The 22,709-nt window shown below is 50.3% G+C and overlaps 1 protein-coding gene across 1 annotated transcript in view; it reads left to right on the top strand.

The window, feature by feature from the left end:
- The first annotated feature begins 12,121 nt into the window (after nt 1–12,121).
- Nucleotides 12,122–22,709, top strand: part of LOC141105187 (vesicle-associated membrane protein 3-like) — a 44,390-nt gene continuing 33,802 nt past the window's right edge. Inside the window, exons 1-2 of the mRNA XM_073595076.1 lie at nt 12,122–12,317; nt 19,202–19,292. Of these exons, the coding sequence (XP_073451177.1) occupies nt 12,187–12,317; nt 19,202–19,292 (222 nt within the window). The 5' untranslated portion in view covers nt 12,122–12,186. The remainder of the gene's footprint in view (nt 12,318–19,201; nt 19,293–22,709) is intronic.

The following is a 22,709-nucleotide window of genomic DNA, read 5'->3' on the forward strand; positions in this document are numbered from 1 at the left end:
TCCGGGGGCGTGTTCTGTACACAATCACTCTCAGGGGGCGTGTTCTGTACACAATCGTTCTCCGGGGGCGTGTTCTGTACACAATCTCTCTCTGGAGGCATGTTCTGTACACAATCGCTCTCCGGGGGCGTGTTCTGTACACAATCGCTCTTCGGGGGCGTGTTCTGTACACAATCGCTCTCTGGGGGCGTGTTCTGTACACAATCGCTCTCCGGGGGCAAGTTCTGTACACAATCGCTCTCTGGGGGCATGTTCTGTACACAATCGCTCCTCGGGGGCGTGTTCTGTACACAATCGCTCTCTGGGGGTGTGTTCTGTACACAATCATTCTCCGGGGGCGTGTTCTGTACACAATCTCTCTCTGGAGGCATGTTCTGTACACAATCACTCTCCGGGGCGTGTTCTGTACACAATCAGTCTCAGGGGGCGTGTTCTGTACACAATCACTCTCAGGGGGCGTGTTCTGTACACAATCACTCCCCGGGAGCGTGTTCTGTACACAATCACTCTCAGGGGGCGTGTTCTGTACACAATCACTCTCCGGGGGCGTGTTCCGTACACAATCACTCTCAGGGGGCGTGTTCTGTACACAATTGCTCTCCGGGGGCGTGTTCTGTACACAATCGCTCTCCGGGGGCGTGTTCTGTACACAATCGCTCTCTGGGGGCGTGTTCTACACACAATCGCTCTCCGGGGGCAAGTTCTGTACACAATCACTCTCAGGAGGCGTGTTGTGTACACAGTCGCTCTATGGGGGCGTGTTCTGTACACAATCACTCTCAGGGGGCGTGTTCTGTACACAATCGCTCTCCGGGGGCGTGTTCTGTACACAAACACTCTCTAGGGGCGTGTTCTGTACACAATCACTCTCCGGGGGCGTGTTCTGTACACAATCACTCTCCGGGGGCGTGTTCTGTACACAATCACTCTCCGGGGGCGTGTTCTGCACACAATCGCTCTCCGGGGGCATGTTCTGTACACAATCGCTCTTCGGGGGCGTGTTCTGTACACAATCGCTCTTCAGGGGCGTGTTCTGTACACAATCGCTCTCTGGGGGCGTGTTCTGTACACAATCGTTCTCTGGGGGCGTGTTCTGTACACAATCTCTCTCTGGAGGCATGTTCTGTACACAATCACTCTCCGGGGGCGTGTTCTGTACACAATCACTCTCAGGGGGCGTGTTCTGTACACAATCACTCTCCGGGGGCGTGTTCTGTACACAATCACTCTCAGGGGGCGTGTTCTGTACACAATCACTCTCCGGGGGCGTGTTCCGTACACAATCACTCTCAGGGGGCGTGTTCCGTACACAATTGCTCTCCGGGGGCGTGTTCTGTACACAATCGCTCTCCGGGGGTGTGTTCTGTACACAATCGCTCTCTGGGGGCGTGTTCTGTACACAATCGCTCTCCGGGGGCAAGTTCTGTACACAATCACTCTCAGGAGGCGTGTTCTGTACACAATCGCTCTCCGGGGGCGTGTTCTGTACACAATCACTCTCAGGGGGCGTGTTCTGTACACAATCGTTCTCCGGGGGCGTGTTCTGTACACAATCTCTCTCTGGAGGCATGTTCTGTACACAATCCCTCTCCGGGGGCATGTTCTGTACACAATCGCTCTTTGGGGGCGTGTTCTGTACACAATCGCTCTCTGGGAGCGTGTTCTGTACACAATCGCTCTCCGGGGGGCGTGTTCTGTACACAATCGCTCTCCGGGGTCGTGTTCTGTACACAATCGCTCTTCGGGGGCGTGTTCTGTACACAAACACTCTCTGGGGGCGTGCTCTGTACACAATCACTCTCCGGGGGCGTGTTCTGTACACAATCACTCTCCGGGGGCGTGTTCTGTACACAATCACTCTCAGGGGGCGTGTTCTGTACACAATCACTCTCCGGGGGCGTGTTCTGTACACAATCACTCTCTGGGGGCGTGTTCTGCACACAATCGCTCTCCGGGGGCATGTTCTGTACACAATCGCTCTTCGGGGGCGTGTTCTGTACACAATCGCTCTTCGGGGGCGTGTTCTGTACACAATCGCTCTCTGGGGGCGTGTTCTGTACACAATCGTTCTCCGGGGGCGTGTTCTGTACACAATCTCTCTCTGGAGGCATGTTCTGTACACAATCACTCTCAGGGGGCGTGTTCTGTACACAATCACTCTCAGGGGGCGTGTTCTGTACACAATCACTCTCAGGGGGCGTGTTCTGTACACAATCACTCTCCGGGGGCGTGTTCTGTACACAATCACTCTCAGGGGGCGTGTTCTGTACACAATCACTCTCCGAGGGCGTGTTCCGTACACAATCACTCTCAGGGGGCGTGTTCTGTACACAATCGCTCTCCGGGGGCGTGTTCTGTACACAATCGCTCTCCGGGGGCGTGTTCTGTACACAATCGCTCTCTGGGGGCATGTTCTGTACACAATCGCTCTCCGGGGGCAAGTTCTGTACACAATCACTCTCAGGGGGCGTGTTCTGTACACAATCGCTCTCCGGGGGCGTGTTCTGTACACAATCACTCTCAGGGGGCGTGTTCTGTACACAATCGTTCTCCGGGGGCGTGTTCTGTACACAATCTCTCTCTGGAGGCATGTTCTGTACACAATCGCTCTCCGGGGGCGTGTTCTGTACAGAATCGCTCTTCGGGGGCGTGTTCTGTACACAATCGCTCTCTGGGGGCGTGTTCTGTACACAATCACTCTCCAGGGGCATGTTCTGTACACAATCACTCTCCGGGGGCGTGTTCTGTACACAATCACTCTCAGGGGGCGTGTTCTGTACACAATCACTCTCAGGGGGCGTGTTCTGTACACAATCACTCTCCGGGGGCGTGTTCTGTACACAATCACTCTCAGGGGGCGTGTTCTATACGCAATCACTCTCAGGGGGCGTGTTCTGTACACAATTGCTCTCCGGGGGCGTGTTCTGTACACAATCGCTCTCAGGGGGCGTGTTCTGTACACAATCGCTCTCCGGGGGCGTGTTCTCTACACAATCGCTCTCAGGGGGCGTGTTCTGTACACAATCACTATCAGGGGGCGTGTTCTGTACACAATCACTCTCCGGGGGCGTGTTCTGTACACAATCACTATCAGGGGGCGTGTTCTGTACACAATCACTCTCTGGGGGCGTGTTCCGTACACAATCACTCTCAGGGGGCGTGTTCTGTACACAATTGCTCTCCGGGGGCGTGTTCTGTACACAATCGCTCTCCGGGGGCATGTTCTGTACACAATCGCTCTCTGGGGGCGTGTTCTGTACACAATCGCTCTCCGGGGCAAGTTCTGTACACAATCACTCTCAGGGGGCGTGTTCTGTACACAATTGCTCTCCGGGGGCGTGTTCTGTACACAATCACTCTCAGGGGGCGTGTTCTGTACACAATCGTTCTCCGGGGGCGTGTTCTGTACACAATCTCTCTCTGGAGGCATTTTCTGTACACAATCCCTCTCCGGGGGCGTGTTCTGTACACAATCGCTCTTCGGGGGCGTGTTCTGTACACAATCGCTCTCTGGGGGCGTGTTCTGTACACAATCGCTCTCCAGGGGCATGTTCTGTACACAATCGCTCTCCGGGGGCGTGTTCTGTACACAATCGCTCTCCAGGGACGTGTTCTGTACACAATCACTCTCAGGGGGCGTGTTCTGTACACAATCACTCTCAGGGGGCGTGTTCTGTACACAATCGTTCTCCGGGGGCGTGTTCTGTACACAATCTCTCTCTGGAGGCATTTTCTGTACACAATCCCTCTCCGGGGGCGTGTTCTGTACACAATCGCTCTTCGGGGGCGTGTTCTGTACACAATCGCTCTCTGGGGGCATGTTCTGTACACAATCACTCTCCAGGGACATGTTCTGTACACAATCACTCTCCGGGGGCGTGTTCTGTACACAATCACTCTCAGGGGGGGTGTTCTGTACACAATCACTCTCAGGGGGCGTGTTCTGCACATAATCACTCTCCGGGGGCGTGTTCTGTACACAATCACTCTCAGGGGGCGTGTTCTATACACAATCACTCTCAGGGGGCGTGTTCTGTACACAATCGCTCTCCGGGGGCGTGTTCTGTACACATTTGCTCTCCGGGGGCGTGTTCTGTACACAATCGCTGTCCGGGGGCGTGTTCTGTACACAATCGCTCTCTGGGGGCGTGTTCTGTACACAATCACTCTCCGGGGGCGTGTTCTGTACACAATCGCTCTCCGGGGGGCGTGTTCTGTACACAATCACTCTCAGGGGCGTGTTCTGTACACAATCGCTCTCCGGGGGGCGTGTTCTTACACAATCACTCTCAGGGGGCGTGTTCTGTACACAATCGTTCTCCGGGGGCGTGTTCTGTACACAATCTCTCTCTGGAGGCATGTTCTGTACACAATCGCTCTCCGGGGGCGTGTTCTGTACACAATCACTCTTCGGGGGCGTGTTCTGTACACAATTCATCTCTGGGGGCGTGTTCTGTACACAATCGCTCTCCGGTGGCGTGGTCTGTACACAATCGCTCTCCGGGGGCGTGTTCTGTACACAAACACTCTCTGGGGGCGTGTTCTGTACACAATCACTCTCCGGGGGCGTGTTCTGTACACAATCACTCTCAGGGGGCGTGTTCTGTACACAATCACTCTCAGGGGGTGCGTTCTGTACACAATTGCTCTCCGGGGGCGTGTTCTGTACACAATCGCTCTCCGGGGGCGTGTTCTGTACACAATCGCTCTCTGGGGGCGTGTTCTGTACACAATCACTCTCAGGGGGCGTGTTCTGTACACAATCGCTCTCCGGGGGCGTGTTCTGTACACAATTGCTCTCCGGGGGGCGTGTTCTGTACACAATCGCTCTCAGGGGGCGTTTTCTGTACACAATCGCTCTCAGGGGGCGTGTTCTGTACACAATCACTCTCTGGGAGCGTGTTCTGTACACAATCGTTCTACGGGGGCGTGTTCTGTACACAATCGCTCTCTGGGGGCGTGATCTGTACACAATCACTCTCCGGGGGCATGTTCTGTACACAATCACTCTCCGGGGGCGTGTTCTGTACACAATCACTCTCCGGGGGCGTGTTCTGTACACAATCACTCTCAGGGGGCGTGTTCTGTACACAATCGCTCTCCGGGGGCGTGTTCTGTACACAATCACTCTCCGGGGGCGTGTTCTGTACACAATCACTCTCAGGGGGCGTGTTCTGTACACAATCACTCTCAGGGGGCGTGTTCTGTACACAATCGCTCTCCGGGGGCGTGTTCTGTACACAATCACTCTCAGGGGGCGTGTTCTGTACACAATCGTTCTCCGGGGGTATGTTCTGTACACAATCTCTCTCTGTAGGCATGTTCTGTACACAATCGCTCTCCAGGGGCGTGTTCTGTACACAATCGCTCTCCGGGGGCATGTTCTGTACACAATCGCTCTCAGGGGGCGTGTTCTGTACACAATCACTCTCAGGGGGCGTGTTCTGTACACAATCGTTCTCCGGGGCGTGTTCTGTACACACTCTCTCTCTGGAGGCATGTTCTGTACACAATCGATCTCCGGGGGGCGTGTTCTGTACACAATTGCTCTTTGGGGGCGTGTTCTGTACACAAACGCTCTCTGGGGGCGTGTTCTGTACATAATCACTCTCAGGGGGCGTGTTTTGTACACAATCGCTCTCCGGGGGCGTGTTCTGTACACAATCACTCCCTGGAGGCGTGTTCTGTACACAATCGCTCTCAGGGGGCGTGTTCTGTACACAATCACTCTCTGGAGGCGTGTTCTGTACACAAACACTCTCTGGGGGCGTGTTCTGTACATAATCACTCTCAGGGGGCGTGTTCTGTACACAATCGCTCTCTGGGGGCGTGTTCTGTACATAATCACTCTCAGGGGGCGTGTTCTGTACACAATCACTCTCCGGGGGCGTGTTCTGTACACAATCACTCTCTGGAGGCATGTTCTGTACGCAATCGCTCTTCGGGGGCGTGTTCTGTACACAATCGCTCTCTGGGGGCGTGTTCTGTACACAATCGCTCTCTGGGGGCGTGTTCTGTACACAATCGCTCTCAGGGGGCGTGTTCTGTACACAATCGCTCTCAGGGGGCGTGTTCTGTACACAATCGCTCTCAGGGGGCGTGTTCTGTACACAATCGCTCTCAGGGGGCGTGTTCTGTACACAATCGCTCTCCAGGGGCGTGTTCTGTACACAATCGCTCTCCGGGGGTTTGTTCTGTGCACAATCGCTCTCTGGGGGCGTGTTCTGTACACAATCGCTCTCTGGGGACGTGTTCTGTACACAAACGCTCTCTGGGGGCGTGTTCTGTACATAATCACTGTCAGGGGGCGTGTTCTGTACACAGTCGCTCTCTGGGGGCGTGTTCTGTACACAATCGCTCTCTGGGGACGTTTTCTGTACACAAACGCTCTCTGGGGGCGTGTTCTGTACATAATCACTCTCAGGGGGCGTGTTCTGTACACAGTCGCTCTCTGGGGGCGTGTTCTGTACACAATCGCTCTCTGGGGACGTGTTCTGTACACAAACGCTCTCTGGGGGCGTGTTCTGTACATAATCACTCTCAGGGGGCGTGTTCTGTACACAGTCGCTCTCTGGGGGCGTGTTCTGTACACAGTCGCTCTCTGGGGGCGTGTTCTGTACACAATCGCTCTCAGGGGCGTGTTCTGTACACAATCACTCTCAGGGGGCGTGTTCTGTACACAATCACTCTCAGGGGGCGTGTTCTGTACACAATCACTCTCAGGGGGCGTGTTCTGTACACAATCACTCTCAGGGGGCGTGTTCTGTACACAATCGCTGAGGCCTGCAACACGCATCACAGTCTGTATGAGGATGATCCAACCATCGCAACACAATCGCACTCTTCTTTCTTTAAACAAACTTTATTAGAAAGTGACAGAGGCTGCAGTGCGGTACAAGATGGTGGATCGTGTCCAACTTTACCTCATGCAGTATTTGTACATAAAGAACCCTCTACATAGTTTAAGGTTAAACCTCTTTTCTTCTCATTTTAATGAGTGACCACGAGTCTTATTAAACTCCCTTCCGCGGAAAAGTTTGCTCCCTATTGTGGGGTCACCAGTACAGTATTTATATATTGTGGGGTCACCAGTCCGGTATTTGTATATTGTGGGGTCACCAGTCCGGTATTTGTATATTGGGGGTCACCAGTCTGGTATTTATATATTGTGGGGTCACCAGTCCGGTATTTATATATTGTGGGGTCACCAGTCCGGTATTTGTATATTGTGGGGTCACCAGTCCGGTATTTATATATTGTGGGGTCACCAGTCCGGTATTTGTATATTGTGGGGTCACCAGTCCGGTATTTATATATTGTGGGGTCACCAGTCTGGTATTTATATATTGTGGGGTCACCAGTCCGGTATTTGTATATTGTGGGGTCACCAGTCCGGTATTTATATATTGTGGGGTCACCAGTCCGGTATTTATATATTGTGGGGTCACCAGTCCGGTATTTGTATATTGTGGGGTCACCAGTCCGGTATTTGTATATTGTGGGGTCACCAGTCTGGTATTTGTATAATGTGGGGTCCCCTTATGGTTCATGTAAAATCCAGATACACCACGTCTACGGGCCTTCCTTTATCTAGATGGCAACTCACCTCCTCATAGAAGGTTAATAGATTGGTTTGGCAAGAACGATTCTTCATGAATCCATGCTGATTACTGCTAATGATATCATTCTTATTACTAAAATCTTGTATATAGTCCCTTATCATCCCCTCCAAGAGTTTACATACTATTGATGTTAGGCTAACTGGTCTGTAATTCCCAGGGATGTTTTTTGGGCCCTTTTTAAATATTGGTGCTACATTGGCTTTTCTCCAATCAGCTGGTACCATTCCAGTCAATAGACTGTCTGTAAAAATTAGGAACAACGGTCTGGCAATCACCTGACTGAGTTCCCTAAGTACCCTCGGATACAAGCCATCTGGTCCCGGTGATTTATTAATGTTAAGTTTCTCAAGTCTAATTTTAATTCTGTCCTCTGTTAACCATGTAGGTGCTTCCTGTGTTGTGTCATGAGGATAAACACTGCAGTTTTGGTTACTGAAGCCGCCCGATTCACTCGTGAAGACTGAGGAGAAGAATAAATTCAATACCTTTGCCATCTCCCCATCCTTTGTAACCAGATGTCCTTCCTCATTCTTTATGGGGCCAATATGGTCTGTCCTCCCTTTTTTACTGTTTACATACTTAAAGAATTTCTTGGGATTTTTTTTTGCTCTCCTCCGCTATGTGTCTTTCATGTTCTATCTTAGCCGTCCTAATTGCACCCTTACATTTCTTATTGCATTCTTTATAAAGTCTGAATGCTGAGGATGATCCCTCAACCTTGTATTTTTTGAAGGCCTTCTCCTTTGCTTTTATATGCATTTTTACATTGGAGTTAAGCCATCCAGGACTTTTCTTATTATATACTTTTAAATTTAAATGCGGTGTGGTAAATAGCGGCGTGCGGTGAAATGCATTGTGGTATGTAGCGGCGGTGACATGCGGCGTGGTACGTAGCGGCAGTGAAATGCGGTGTGGTATGTAGCGGCAATGACATGCGGCGTGGTACATAGAGGCAGTGACATGTGGCGTGGTACGTAGCATTGGTGACATGCGGTGTGGTATGTAGCGGCGTTGACATGCGGCGTGGTACGTAGAGGCGATGACATGCGACGTGGTACGTAGAGGCGGTGACATGCGGCGTGGTACGTAGCGGCGGTGACATGCGGCGTGGTACATAGCGGCGGTGACATGCGGCGTAGTACGTAGAGGCGGTGACATGCGGCGTGGTACGTAGCAGCGGTGATATGCAGCGTAGTACGTAGAGGCGGTGACATGCGGCGTGATACGTAGCGACGGTGACATGCGGCGTGCTACGTAGCGGCAGTGACATGTAGTGTGGTACGTAGTGGCGGTGAGATGCGGCGTGGTACGTAGCAGCGGTGACATGCGGTGTGGTACGTAGCAGCGGTAACATGCGGCGTGGTATGTAGCAGCGGTGACATGCGTTATGGTATGTAGCAGCGTTGTGCAATGACATGCGTTGTGGTATGTAGCAGCGGTGACATGCGGCGTGGTATGTAGCAGCGATGACATGCGGCGTGGTACCTAGCGGCAGTGACATGCGGCATGGTACGTAGCATTGGTGACATGCGGTGTGGTACGTAGCGGCGGTGACATGCGGCGTGGTACGTAGAGGCGGTGACATGCGGCATGGTACGTAGCGGCGGTGACATGTGGCGTGGTACGTAGAGGCGATGACATGCGGCGTGGTACGTAGAGGCGATGCCATGCGGCGTGGTACATAGCGGCGGTGACATGTGGCGTGGTATGTAGAGGCGGTGACATGCGGCGTGGTACGTAGCGGCGGTGACATGCGGTGTGGTACATAGCGGCGGTGACATGCGGCGTAGTACGTAGAGGCGGTGACATGCGGCGTGGTACGTAGCAGCGGTGACATGCAGCGTAGTACGTAGAGGCGGTGACATGCGGCGTGATACGTAGCGACGGTGACATGCGGCGTGCTACGTAGCGGCAGTGACATGTAGTGTGGTACGTAGCGGCGGTGAGATGCGGCGTGGTACGTAGCAGCGGTGACATGCGTTATGGTATGTAGCAGCGTTGTGCAATGACATGCGTTGTGGTATGTAGCAGCGGTGACATGCGGCGTGGTATGTAGCGGCGATGACATGCGGCGTGGTACGTAGCGGCAGTGACATGCGGCATGGTACGTAGCATTGGTGACATGCGGTGTGGTGCGTAGCGGCGGTGACATGCGGCGTGGTACGTAGAGGCGGTGACATGCGGCATGGTACGTAGCGGCGGTGACATGTGGCGTGGTACGTAGAGGCGATGACATGCGGCGTGGTACGTAGAGGCGATGCCATGCGGCGTGGTACATAGCGGCGGTGACATGTGGCGTGGTATGTAGAGGCGGTGACATGCGGCGTGGTACGTAGCGGCGGTGACATGCGGTGTGGTACATAGCGGCGGTGACATGCGGCGTAGTACGTAGAGGCGGTGACATGCGGCGTGGTACGTAGCAGCGGTGACATGCAGCGTAGTACGTAGAGGCGGTGACATGCGGCGTGATACGTAGCGACGGTGACATGCGGCGTGCTACGTAGCGGCAGTGACATGTAGTGTGGTACGTAGCGGCGGTGAGATGCGGCGTGGTACGTAGCAGCGGTGACATGCGTTATGGTATGTAGCAGCGTTGTGCAATGACATGCGTTGTGGTATGTAGCAGCGGTGACATGCGGCGTGGTATGTAGCGGCGATGACATGCGGCGTGGTACGTAGCGGCAGTGACATGCGGCATGGTACGTAGCATTGGTGACATGCGGTGTGGTGCGTAGCGGCGGTGACATGCGGCGTGGTACGTAGAGGCGGTGACATGCGGCATGGTACGTAGCGGCGGTGACATGTGGCGTGGTACGTAGAGGCGATGACATGCGGCGTGGTACGTAGAGGCGATGCCATGCGGCGTGGTACATAGCGGCGGTGACATGTGGCGTGGTACGTAGAGGCGGTGACATGCTTCGTGCTACGTAGCGGCAGTGACATGTAGTGTGGTACGTAGCGGCGGTGACATGCGGCGTGGTACGTAGCATTGGTGACATGCGGTGTGGTACGTAGCAGCGGTGACATGCGGCGTGGTACGTAGCGGCGGTGACATGCGGCGTGGTACGTAGCGGTGGTGACATGTGGCGTGGTACGTAGAGGCGGTGACATGCGGCGTGCTACGTAGCGGCAGTGACATGTAGTGTGGTACGTAGCGGCGGTGACTTGTGGTGTGCTACGTAGCGGCGGTGACATGCGGCGTGGCACGTAGCGGCGGTGACATGCGGCGTGGTACGTAGCGGAGGTGACATGCGCCGTGGTATGTACCGGCGGTGACATGTGGTGTGGTATGTAGCGGCGGTAACATGTGGTGTGGTATGTAGCGGCGGTGACATGCGGCGTGGCACATAGCGGCGGTGACATGTGGCGTGGTATGTAGCAGTGGTGACATGCGGCGTGGTATGTAGCAGCGGTGACATGCGGTGTGGTACACATGCGGTGTGGTACGTAGCGGTGGTGACATGCGGCATGGTACATAGCGGCGGTGACATGCGGTGTGGTACATAGCGGCGGTGAGGTGCGGTGTGGTACGTAGCAGCGGTGAGGTGCGGTGTGGTACGTAGGGGCTGTGACATGCGGCGTGGTACGTAGCGGCGGTGACATGCGGCGTGGCACGTAGCGGCGGTGACATGCGGCGTGGCACGTAGCAGCGGTGACATGCGGCGTGGCACGTAGCGGCGGTGACATGCGGCGTGGTGTGGAAATACGCTGACATGCTGCATTTTTCTGCATTATACGCAGATCACACCGACATTGCGGTATAAATGGGACACATAGAGAAAAATGTCCGGCTTCCTGGGACTAAAGAACACGTTAAAGGGGCCCTCCGGGGGCTGGGAAGGGGTTAAATCACAATACCAGAATATTTTAAGCATGTCGGTCCTCCTTTATTGCAGGGCACACTGAGGAAGTTGGAGAACGGAAACCCCCAACATTTCATAAGACTCGGTGTCACTGCCCCTCACATTCCCAGGTTATAATCATGCTGTAGTAAACTGACATCTAGTGGTGGTTTAGAGCCACTACAGCTTGTTTACTTATGTGATTGGTATCTCCCTCTGTCATCCCCTCCTTTTTAGTGCTAGTTAGTTTAGTGCTAACCCTCTCCATTTCTTTCTTGCTCCAGCAGTCGGTGTTAATACTTCACACATACAGAGTTTAGGGAAATCATATTCTTCTTACAATTTAAGAGAACTGGGAAAACATCTTCTGTACTGCAGAAGTAAACTTGTGTTGGGTTCATCTTCTGTGTCCTATTGAAGAGTTAAACTGCCTGGGGAAGGTGCCAAGTCAGCAGGTGACTGTATTGTAGACTAAGGAGGAATGTCAATGCAAAAACAGCATTTCAAACGGAACAGCCAATAAATGCTACTGCAAGCCTGATTTCACTTTTCAGCTGGTGTGTGGTGGATTGCAGATTGCAATTATTTCCACACGGCGTTTTGGCTTCATTATTGGGAGTTTTCCTGTCAGCATTGTGTAGCTGATAAGTGAATAAATTACACAAGACATTTGCATTTCATGCCTTTCTCCTCGTCCTCCATGAATTCCTTTCCCCCGGTGGATGAGATCACACTCATCTATTCTCCCAGCAGTATCTGGGCTCCTGACTGCAGTGCAGACAGTGACGTCATTGCATGGATATAAACAGCTGCAGCACCGGTGCAGGAGACCGGCCGACACAGCTGAAGATATGTGAGTTCTACACAGCACCATGGGGGCATGACATCACACTGACACTACATGACATCACACTGACACTGCATGACATCACACTGACACTGTATGACATCACACTGACACTGTATGACATCACACTGACACTACATGACATCACACTGACACTACATGACATCACACTGACACTACATGACATCACACTGACACTGCATGACATCACACTGACACTACATGACATCACACTGACACTACATGACATCACACTGACACTGCATGACATCACAGGGGTGTCACATGACTGCTGGGGCAAGAGGATCTCACTTGTTACACCAAACTTCTGTGCTGATGTCATACAGAATCATTATGTCATATCATCCTATATCCTTCATATGGGATCGGGGAGGAATTTCTTTTCCTGTTGGAGGAAATAGAATTGTGCTTTATGGGGGGCTCAGATCCTGAAGATACCCGGATAGAATCTCCTTTTTACCTTTTTGTTAAAATCAGTGGATGTCTTTTATTTCAGTCTGATAATCTATGTGTAAGAAAGCAGGGAATGCTGGGACTTGTAGTTTTACAACATCACCCCTTTATTAGAGGGAATCTTATCCCCATAATAATAATACACAACGTATATATCATTGGTTGTCATGACTCCGATTACTATATAAATGTACAGAAAGAACTGCGATCCCTGGAAATATGTTACTGTATATTCATCATTTTATAGATTTATTGTACATATTACATTGTAGACAAGTGTCATTTCTTCAGTGTTGTCACATGAAAAGATAGAAGAAAAGATTTACACAAATGTCACTGAGGGGTGTACTTACTTTTGTCAGGTACTGTATATATATATACACCCACACAGAGGGGGAAATACTGATCGTCTCCCCTGCAGATTGTGTAAGTTTTGCCCCCTTACATAGAAATGAAGGGTCTATAATTGTTATCATAGGTGTATTTTATATGATAGAGACAGAATATCAACCAAAAATCCCTCCTGAGATGTGTGGAAACTGATCACCACCTACAAGAAACGTCTGACCTCTGTGATCACCAACAAGGGTTTCTCCACCAACTACTAAGGGGATCAAATACTTATTTTACTCCATTTATAACATTTGTATTGTGTTTTTTTCTGGATTTTTGGTTGATATTCTGTCTCTATCATATAAAACACACCTATGATAAAAATTATAGACCCTTCATTTCTATGTAAGGGGGCAAAACTTACACAATCTGAGGGGAGACGATCGTTATTTCCCCCACTGTATGTTTTTATTTTTACTATATATCTAACTCTTATATACTGTATATACACAATAGATAGATAGAAAAAACAGATCAGCAAACATATTATTGAACAAATATATATACAGGTTTTTTCTCTAAGAATAGGTGCAGGTACCCCCTCCTTGGGAGTCACCCCTTGTCTCCGCCCCCTACCCACCCCCCCTGTACTGTTCCTTTTAGAGATTACAGAACAAAGTATCAATAATTATAACAAAAAACAGTAAAATAGATCCAGCAGCAACAATAGATCCCCCACCCACAGAAACAATAGATCTCCAAGTAGCTTGCAACAATAGACCCCCCCTTAATGGTAGATCCCCCCCCTCCAGCAACAATAGACCCCCCCCCTTAATGGTAGATCCCCCCTCCAGCAACAATAGACCCCTCCCTTAATGGTAGACCCCCCCTCCAGCAACAATAGACCCCTCCCTTAATGGTAGATCCCCCCTCCAGCAACAATAGACCCCTCCCTTAATGGTAGATCCCCCCCTCCAGCAACAATAGACCCCTCCCTTAATGGTAGACCCCCCCTCCAGCAACAATAGACCCCTCCCGTAATGGTAGATCCCCCCTCCAGCAACAATAGACCCCCCCCTTAATGGTAGATCCCCCCTCCAGCAACAATAGACCCCTCCCTTAATGGTAGATCCCCCCTCCAGCAACAATAGACCCCTCTCTTAATGGTAGATCCCCCCCTCCAGCAACAATAGACCCCTCCCTTAATGGTAGATCCCCCCCTCCAGCAACAATAGACCCCTCCCTTAATGGTAGATCCCCCCTCCAGCAACAATAGACCCCTCCCTTAACGGTAGATCCCCCCTCCAGCAACAATAGACCCCTCCCTTAATGGTAGATTCCCCCCCCCCTCCAGCAACAATAGACCCCCCTTAATGATAGATCCCCCCAGCAACAATAGAAACCCCTTTATGGTAGATTTCTTCCTCAGCAACAGTAGATCTCCCCTCCTTCCCTAACTATAAACCCTCCCAGCAACAATAGAACCCCCAGCACCCCTTACCATTAAATACATTCAGTGCTGGAACTGCGTCCCCCCCCCCCATGTTCCTGATGAAAAGAAGCCCCATATATATATATACAGTATTTATGGATAGAATTTTTTTTATAACACAGTATATGTATCTTCTATTTATCTATTTTCTATTCTATATTTCATATACACAGTATTTACATTTTTTTAGGAAATTCATTTGAAAGTCCAGAAGTCTCAGAAAATGTAGCCGCGCTCTTCAGTGTCTGTGGCATAAGACTCGGACTTTGTTCGGACATTCCGACAACAAAATCCATTTTTTTCTGACGGATGTTGGCTCAAACTTGTCTTGCATACACACGGTCACACAAAGTTGTCGGAAAATCCGATCGTTCTGAATGCGGTGACGTAAAACACGTACGTCGGGACTATAAACGGGGCAGTAGCCAATAGCTTTCATCTCTTTATTTATTCTGAGCATGCGTGGCACTAGCAGTCCGTCGGATTTGTCGGATTTGTGTACACACGATCGGAATTTCCGACAACGGATTTTGTTGTCGGAAAATTTTATCTCCTGCTCTCCAACTTTGTGTGTCGGAAAATCCGATGGAAAATGTCCGATGGAGCCCACACACGGTCGGAATTTCTGACAACATGCTCCGATCGGACATTTTCCATCGGAAAATCCAACCGTGTGTACGGGGCATAAGACCCAGGAAGACTTCACAATATAAATCGGCCCTCCTAAAATATTATTCCTGCCTTCACACCGCCAAACAGACCTACCTCATCACACTCATTATCACCTTCTCATCCAGTCCACGTCAACTCTTCTCTACCTTCAATACTCTACTCTATCCTCCACCCACCAACCAACCAACTCACTGCCCAGGAGATCTCTTCTCTACCTTCAACACTCTTCTCTGTCCTCCACCCACCAACCAATTCACTGCCCAGGAGATCTCTTCTCTACCTTCTACACTCTACTCTGTCCTCCACCACCTCCACCAGGGGCGTAACTACCACCATAGCGACCCATGCGGGCGCTATGGGGCCCGCAGCCGAGTGGGGCCCGGTGAGGATGAGAGCACTGCTGGCACAGTCTCCCAGCCAGGGGAAGAGAGAGGAAAGGAAGAGGCGAGCTGTCCGTATCAGAGAGCTGAATTGCCCGATGTAAGAGCTTTTATTAGAACTTCCAGTGTTCCCGGGGCTCACGTCACATAGCTCCACCTCTTGGCCCGACGCCTTTGATGACGTCACACGTCCCGCATTGGATCGGCGTTCTTTCTATCAAAGGCACCGGGCCAAGAGGTGGGGCTATGTGATGATGAGCCCCAAGAAGACAGGAAATTCAAATGAAATCTCTTACAGCGGGCAATCCCGCTCTCTGCTGATCCGGGTGGCTTGCCTCTTCCTCTGCATAGGTGAGGCCTCCACTCACCAACCAATTCACTGCCCAGGAGATCTCTTCTCTACCTTCTACACTCTACTCTGTCCTCCACCCACCAACCAACCAACTCACTGCCCAGGAGATCTCTTCTCTACCTTCTACACTCTACTCTGTCCTCCACCCACCAACCAACCAACTCACTGCCCAGGAGATCTCTTCTCTACCTTCAACACTCTACTCTGTCCTCCACCCACCAACCAACTCACTGCCCAGGAGATCTCTTCTCTACCTTCAACACTCTACTCTGTCCTCCACCCACCAACCAACTCACTGCCCAGGAGATCTCTTCTCTACCTTCTACACTCTACTCTGTCCTCCACCCACCAACCAACCAACTCACTGCCCAGGAGCTCTCTTCTCTACCTTCTACACTCTACTCTGTCCTCCACCCACCAACCAACCAACTCACTGCCCAGGAGATCTCTTCTCTACCTTCAACACTCTACTCTGTCCTCCACCCACCAACCAACCAACTCACTGCCCAGGAGATCTCTTCTCTACCTTCAACACTCTACTCTGTCCTCCACCCACCAACCAACTCACTGCCCAGGAGATCTCTTCTCTACCTTCAACACTCTACTCTGTCCTCCACCCACCAACCAACTCACTGCCCAGGAGATCTCTTCTCTACCTTCTACACTCTACTCTGTCCTCCACCCACCAACCAACCAACTCACTGCCCAGGAGCTCTCTTCTCTACCTTCTACACTCTACTCTGTCCTCCACCCACCAACCAACCAACTCACTACCCAGGAGATCTCTTCTCTACCTTCTACACTCTACTCTGTCCTCCACCCACCAACCAACCAACTCACTGCCCAGGAGATCTCTTCTCTACCTTCTACACTCTACTCTGTCCTCCACCCACCAACCAACCAACTCACTGCCCAGGAGATCTCTTCTCTACCTTCTACACTCTACTCTGTCCTCCACCCACCAACCAACCAACTCACTGCCCAGGAGATCTCTTCTCTACCTTCAACACTCTACTCTGTCCTCCACCCACCAACCAACTCACTGCCCAGGAGATCTCTTCTCTACCTTCAACACTCTACTCTGTCCTCCACCCACCAACCAACTCACTGCCCAGGAGATCTCTTCTCTACCTTCTACACTCTACTCTGTCCTCCACCCACCAACCAACCAACTCACTGCCCAGGAGCTCTCTTCTCTACCTTCTACACTCTACTCTGTCCTCCACCCACCAACCAACCAACTCACTACCCAGGAGATCTCTTCTCTACCTTCTACACTCTACTCTGTCCTCCACCCACCAACCAACCAACTCACTGCCCAGGAGCTCTCTTCTCTACCTTCTACACTCTACTCTGTCCTCCACCCACCAACCAACCAACTCACTGCCCAGGAGATCTCTTCTCTACCTTCTACACTCTACTCTGTCCTCCACCCACCAACCAACCAACTCACTGCCCAGGAGATCTCTTCTCTACCTTCTACACTCTACTTTGTCCTCCACCCACCAACCAACCAACTCACTGCCCAGGAGATCTCTTCTCTACCTTCTACACTCTACTCTGTCCTCCACCCACCAACCAACTCACTGCCCAGGAAATCGCCAATCACTTCAAAACTAAGATTGATACAATTCGTGAGGAGATCTCCAATGTGCAGAAACCTCCCCCATGCAACACCCCATGTCCACAGATACGATCGTTACTTCCCTCATTCAACCCCGCTACTATTACTGAGGTTGCTAAACTTTTATCTAACACTCATCTAACCACCTGCCCCCTGGATCCTGTTCCCTCGCAAATTCTGCGCTGACCCTCTGACTCCATTCTACACTCTCTAACTCACATTTTCAACCTCTTCCTCTCTTGTGGCATCTTCCCAAACTCTCTAAAACATGCGCTAGTCACCCCCATACTTAAGAACCCCGCCAATCTTAACAACCTACGTCCCATCTCCTTACTCGCCTTCTTCTCCAAACTTCTTGAAAGACTGGTCTACAACTGACTGAGCGACCATCTGACCATGAATAAACTTCTTGATCCCCTTCAGTCCAGATTTCACCCTCAACACTCCACGGAAACTGCTCTCCTTAAACTCTCAAATGACCTACTAATGGCTAAAGCCAATGGACACTATTCTGTACTACTTCTCCTGGATCTCTCTGCTGGCTTCGACACAGTGGACCACCCCCTCCTCCTCAAAAAACTCCACTCCTTTGGTCTCTATGACTGTACTCTTCGCTGGTTCTCATCCTACCTATCACACCGCTCCTTCAGTGTCACTTACAACTCTACTTCCTCCTCTCCTCTTCCTTTCCCCATTGGGGTCCCCCAAGGTTCTGTTCTTGGACCTCTCCTTTTCTCAATCTACACCACCTCCCTGGGTCAATTGATTGCCTCCCACGGCTTTCAATATCATCTCTACGCTGATGACACCCAAATCTATCTCTCCACCCCCCAGCTCTCTCCACCCCCCAGCTCTCTCCACCCCCCAGCTCTCTCCACCCCCCAGCTCTCTCCTGTGATGTGCTCGGGACACACATCACAGGAGTCGTGTGTCTATGGAGGGTGTTGTGTGGCGTTGGGTGGGGGGCCGGTGGGCGTGGGTGGGGGGTGATTGGGGGGTGGGTGGGGGTGGGTTGGGGTAGGTGGGGCGTGGGTGGGGGGTGATTGGGGGGTGGGTGGGGGGTTTCTGGTTTGGGACGCACATCACAGGAGTTGCTGAGTAAAGGTGGGGAGATCAGTAAACATCCCCTCACAGATCTCCCTTCAGTAGGAAGAACCTGAAAGTGATGAGAATTCCGTCATCTTTGGGCCGATGTGGTCAGAGAAGAAAGTAGCGGAATGACCCGGACTTTTCTCCCTGCAGTTCGGATGTTCTTCATTTTTAGGGATTGAGTGAATCAGGAAAATACGGCATTATGGACACTAGATGGAGCTGATGATCATAATAAATATTTATTTCCTATGATTGTCAGCGCCATCTGGTGTCCATAACGCGGTATTTTCCTGATTCATGCTATTTTTATCAATGAAGAACATCTGACCCAGAGAAAAGAAGAGCCGAGTTACATCGAATGTTTCTGGCGTTGGCACAGAATGATTGAAGTTTTGTGTATTTCCCCGACTCCCATCCACCTGGATCTGTATATTTATGATTTGTATATTAATGCCTCTTCATATCGTGCAGGTCATCCTCCGCCCCCACGCCAGGCTCCGCCCCCAGCGAGGATGTCTACTCCTATCAGAGGATGGAGCTCACCCAGGCTCAGATAGACGAGGTGATTGGAGAATCAGATTATCACTTTGTAGCTAAACGCTTCGAGAATTTAAAGTAGGACTCCGAACTGGGAGGAAAGTCCAGAGGTGTGCCGCTAAGGCTGCTGAATATTCCCACACTTGTAGATTCAGCAGGCTTTTCACAGGGCCTGCAGGTTTTTGTTACCTAGTTTTGTGTAAGAAGAGATACAATGGGGTCCGCAGGGATCGATTCTGATACAATGGGGTCTGCAGGGATCGATTCTGATACAATGGGGTCCGCAGGGATCGATTCTGATACAATAGGGTCCGCAGGGATCGATTCTGATACAATTGGGGTCCGCAGGGATCGATTCTGATACATTGGGGTCCGCAGGGATCGATTCTGATACAATGGGGTCCGCAGGGATCGATTCTGATACATTGGGGTCCGCAGGGATCGATTCTGATACAATTGGGGTCCGCAGGGATCGATTCTGATACATTGGGGTCCGCAGGGATCGATTCTGATACAATTGGGGTCCGCAGGGATCGATTCTGATACAATGGGGTCCGCAGGGATCGATTCTGATACATTGGGGTCCGCAGGGATCGATTCTGATACAATTGGGGTCCGCAGGGATCGATTCTGATACATTGGGGTCCGCAGGGATCGATTCTGATACAATGGGGTCCGCAGGGATCGATTCTGATACATTGGGGTCCCCAGGGATCGATTCTGATCACAAAGGATAGTTACACATTTCATTGTAGCCGTTCCCAGTGTGGGTCACATCTCTTCTTTTATACAAAGACCCCAATGTAACAATTCCAGAGAATTCTGGGGGGAGATAAATGTAACCTTTGCTAATACAGAATCCCTGTTTATTTCCTAATTCCCTCCAGCGTTCTCTAGGATTGTTACATTGTATCTCTTCTTACTCTGTGAAGCCCCGCCCACCCAGTATAAACCAATGGCACAGTATTGATGTATATATACATAAAAGCCTCCTGCATGTATCCCTATCCTTGCCAATGTCACCCCCTTCAGCAGTAGGACCCCCACAAAACTCTGCAATCAATGGGTGGGTCACTTTGCCGGTGTCTTGTCAAATAGAGTCCCCTATCATATAGTGTCCGCCCTGTACTGCGCAGGCGCAGTACGGAGGACAAACGAGACGCCGAAAGTCTCCGAAGTTCAACAGCTGATCGTCAGCTGTACACGGCGCCTGCGCATTTATTCTTATCCTATGTCCAGGTTCATTCCCTACTATCCAAGTGGACATAGAGTGAGAATAAATAGTTGCCGAGCGCAGCAAGGCCGTGCCCGAAGCGTGGCGAGCGAAGCGAGGGGCCCTCTTACACAGCCATCGCTAACAGGTGCCCGAGCGCCGTGTACAGCTGATAAAACGATGGTAAAGCAGCGCTAAAAATAGCACCGTTTTACCGCCGACGCCCCCACCGACCCAGTGTGAAGGGGCCTTAGAAACACTCCCCAGGACATACTTAACCCTTACACTGCCCCCTAGTGGTTAACCCCTTCACTGCCAATGTCATTTCCACAGGAATCAGTGCATTTTTATAGAACTGATCGCTGTATAAATGTGAATGGTCCCAGAAATGTGTCAAAAATGTCCGATGTGTCCGCCATAATGTCGCAGTCACGATAAAAATCGCTGATCGCCGCCATTACTAGTAAAAAAAAAAAATTATCAATAAAAATGCCATAAAACTATCCCCTATTTTGTAGATGTGATAACTTTTGCGCAAACCAATCAATAAACGCTTATTGCAATTTTTTTTTTACCAAAATGTAGAAGAATACGATCAGACTAAACTGAGGAAAAAATGTTTTTTTATATATTTTTGGGGGATATTTATTATAGCAAAATGTAAAAAATAATGCGTTTTTTTTCAAAATTGTAGCTATTTTTTTGTTTATAGCGCAAAGAATAAAAACCGCAGAGATGATCAAATACCAGCAAAAGAAATCTCTATTTGTGGGGAAAAAGTATGTCGATTTTGTTTGGGATCCACGTCGCACAACCGCGCAATTACGACGCAGGGCCAAATCGCAAAAAACGCTCTGGTCAGGAAGAGGGTAAATTCTTCTGGGGCTGAAGTGGTTAAAAGGGGTTTTACAGGAAAAATACCTCAATATGGCCACTAGATGGAGCTGAAGATCATAGAAGATAATTTTATTTCACACAAATATTTGTGACACTTGTATGAATGGTTATACATAGAACCCTATGGAATCCTTCCAGCTGTGACACTTGTATGAATGGTTATACATAGAACCCTATGGAATCCTTCCAGCTGTGACACTTGTATGAATGGTTATACATAGAACCCTATGGAATCCTTCCAGCTGTGACACTTGTATGAATGGTTATACATAGAACCCTATGGAATCCTTCCAGCTGTGACACTTGTATGAATGGTTATACATAGAACCCTATGGAATCCTTCCAGCTGTGACACTTGTATGAATGGTTATACATAGAACCCTATGGAATCCTTCCAGCTGTGACACTTGTATGAATGGTTATACATAGAACCCTATGGAATCCTTCCAGCTGTGACACTTGTATGAATGGTTATACATAGAACCCTATGGAATCCTTCCAGCTGTGACACTTGTATGAATGGTTATACATAGAACCCTATGGAATCCTTCCAGCTGTGACACTTGTATGAATGGTTATACATAGAACCCTATGGAATCCTTCCAGCTGTGACACTTGTATGAATGGTTATACATAGAACCCTATGGAATCCTTCCAGCTGTGACACTTGTATGAATGGTTATACATAGAACCCTATGGAATCCTTCCAGCTGTGACACTTGTATGAATGGTTATACATAGAACCCTATGGAATCCTTCTAGCTGTGACACTTGTATGAATGGTTATACATAGAACCCTATGGAATCCTTCCAGCTGTGACACTTGTATGAATGGTTATACATAGAACCCTATGGAATCCTTCCAGCTGTGACACTTGTATGAATGGTTATACATAGAACCCTATGGAATCCTTCTAGCTGTGACACTTGTATGAATGGTTATACATAGAACCCTATGGAATCCTTCCAGCTGTGACACTTGTATGAATGGTTATACATAGAACCCTATGGAATCCCTCTAGCTGTGACACTTGTATGAATGGTTATACATAGAACCCTATGGAATCCCTCTAGCTGTGACACTTGTATGAATGGTTATACATAGAACCCTATGGAATCCTTCCAGCTGTGACACTTGTATGAATGGTTATACATAGAACCCTATGGAATCCTTCCAGCTGTGACACTTGTATGAATGGTTATACATAGAACCCTATGGAATCCTTCCAGCTGTGACACTTGTATGAATGGTTATACATAGAACCCTATGGAATCCTTCCAGCTGTGACACTTGTATGAATGGTTATACATAGAACCCTATGGAATCCTTCT

Source organism: Aquarana catesbeiana, linkage group LG08 (assembly GCF_042186555.1).
Source record: "Aquarana catesbeiana isolate 2022-GZ linkage group LG08, ASM4218655v1, whole genome shotgun sequence".
Lineage (NCBI taxonomy): Eukaryota > Metazoa > Chordata > Amphibia > Anura > Ranidae > Aquarana > Aquarana catesbeiana.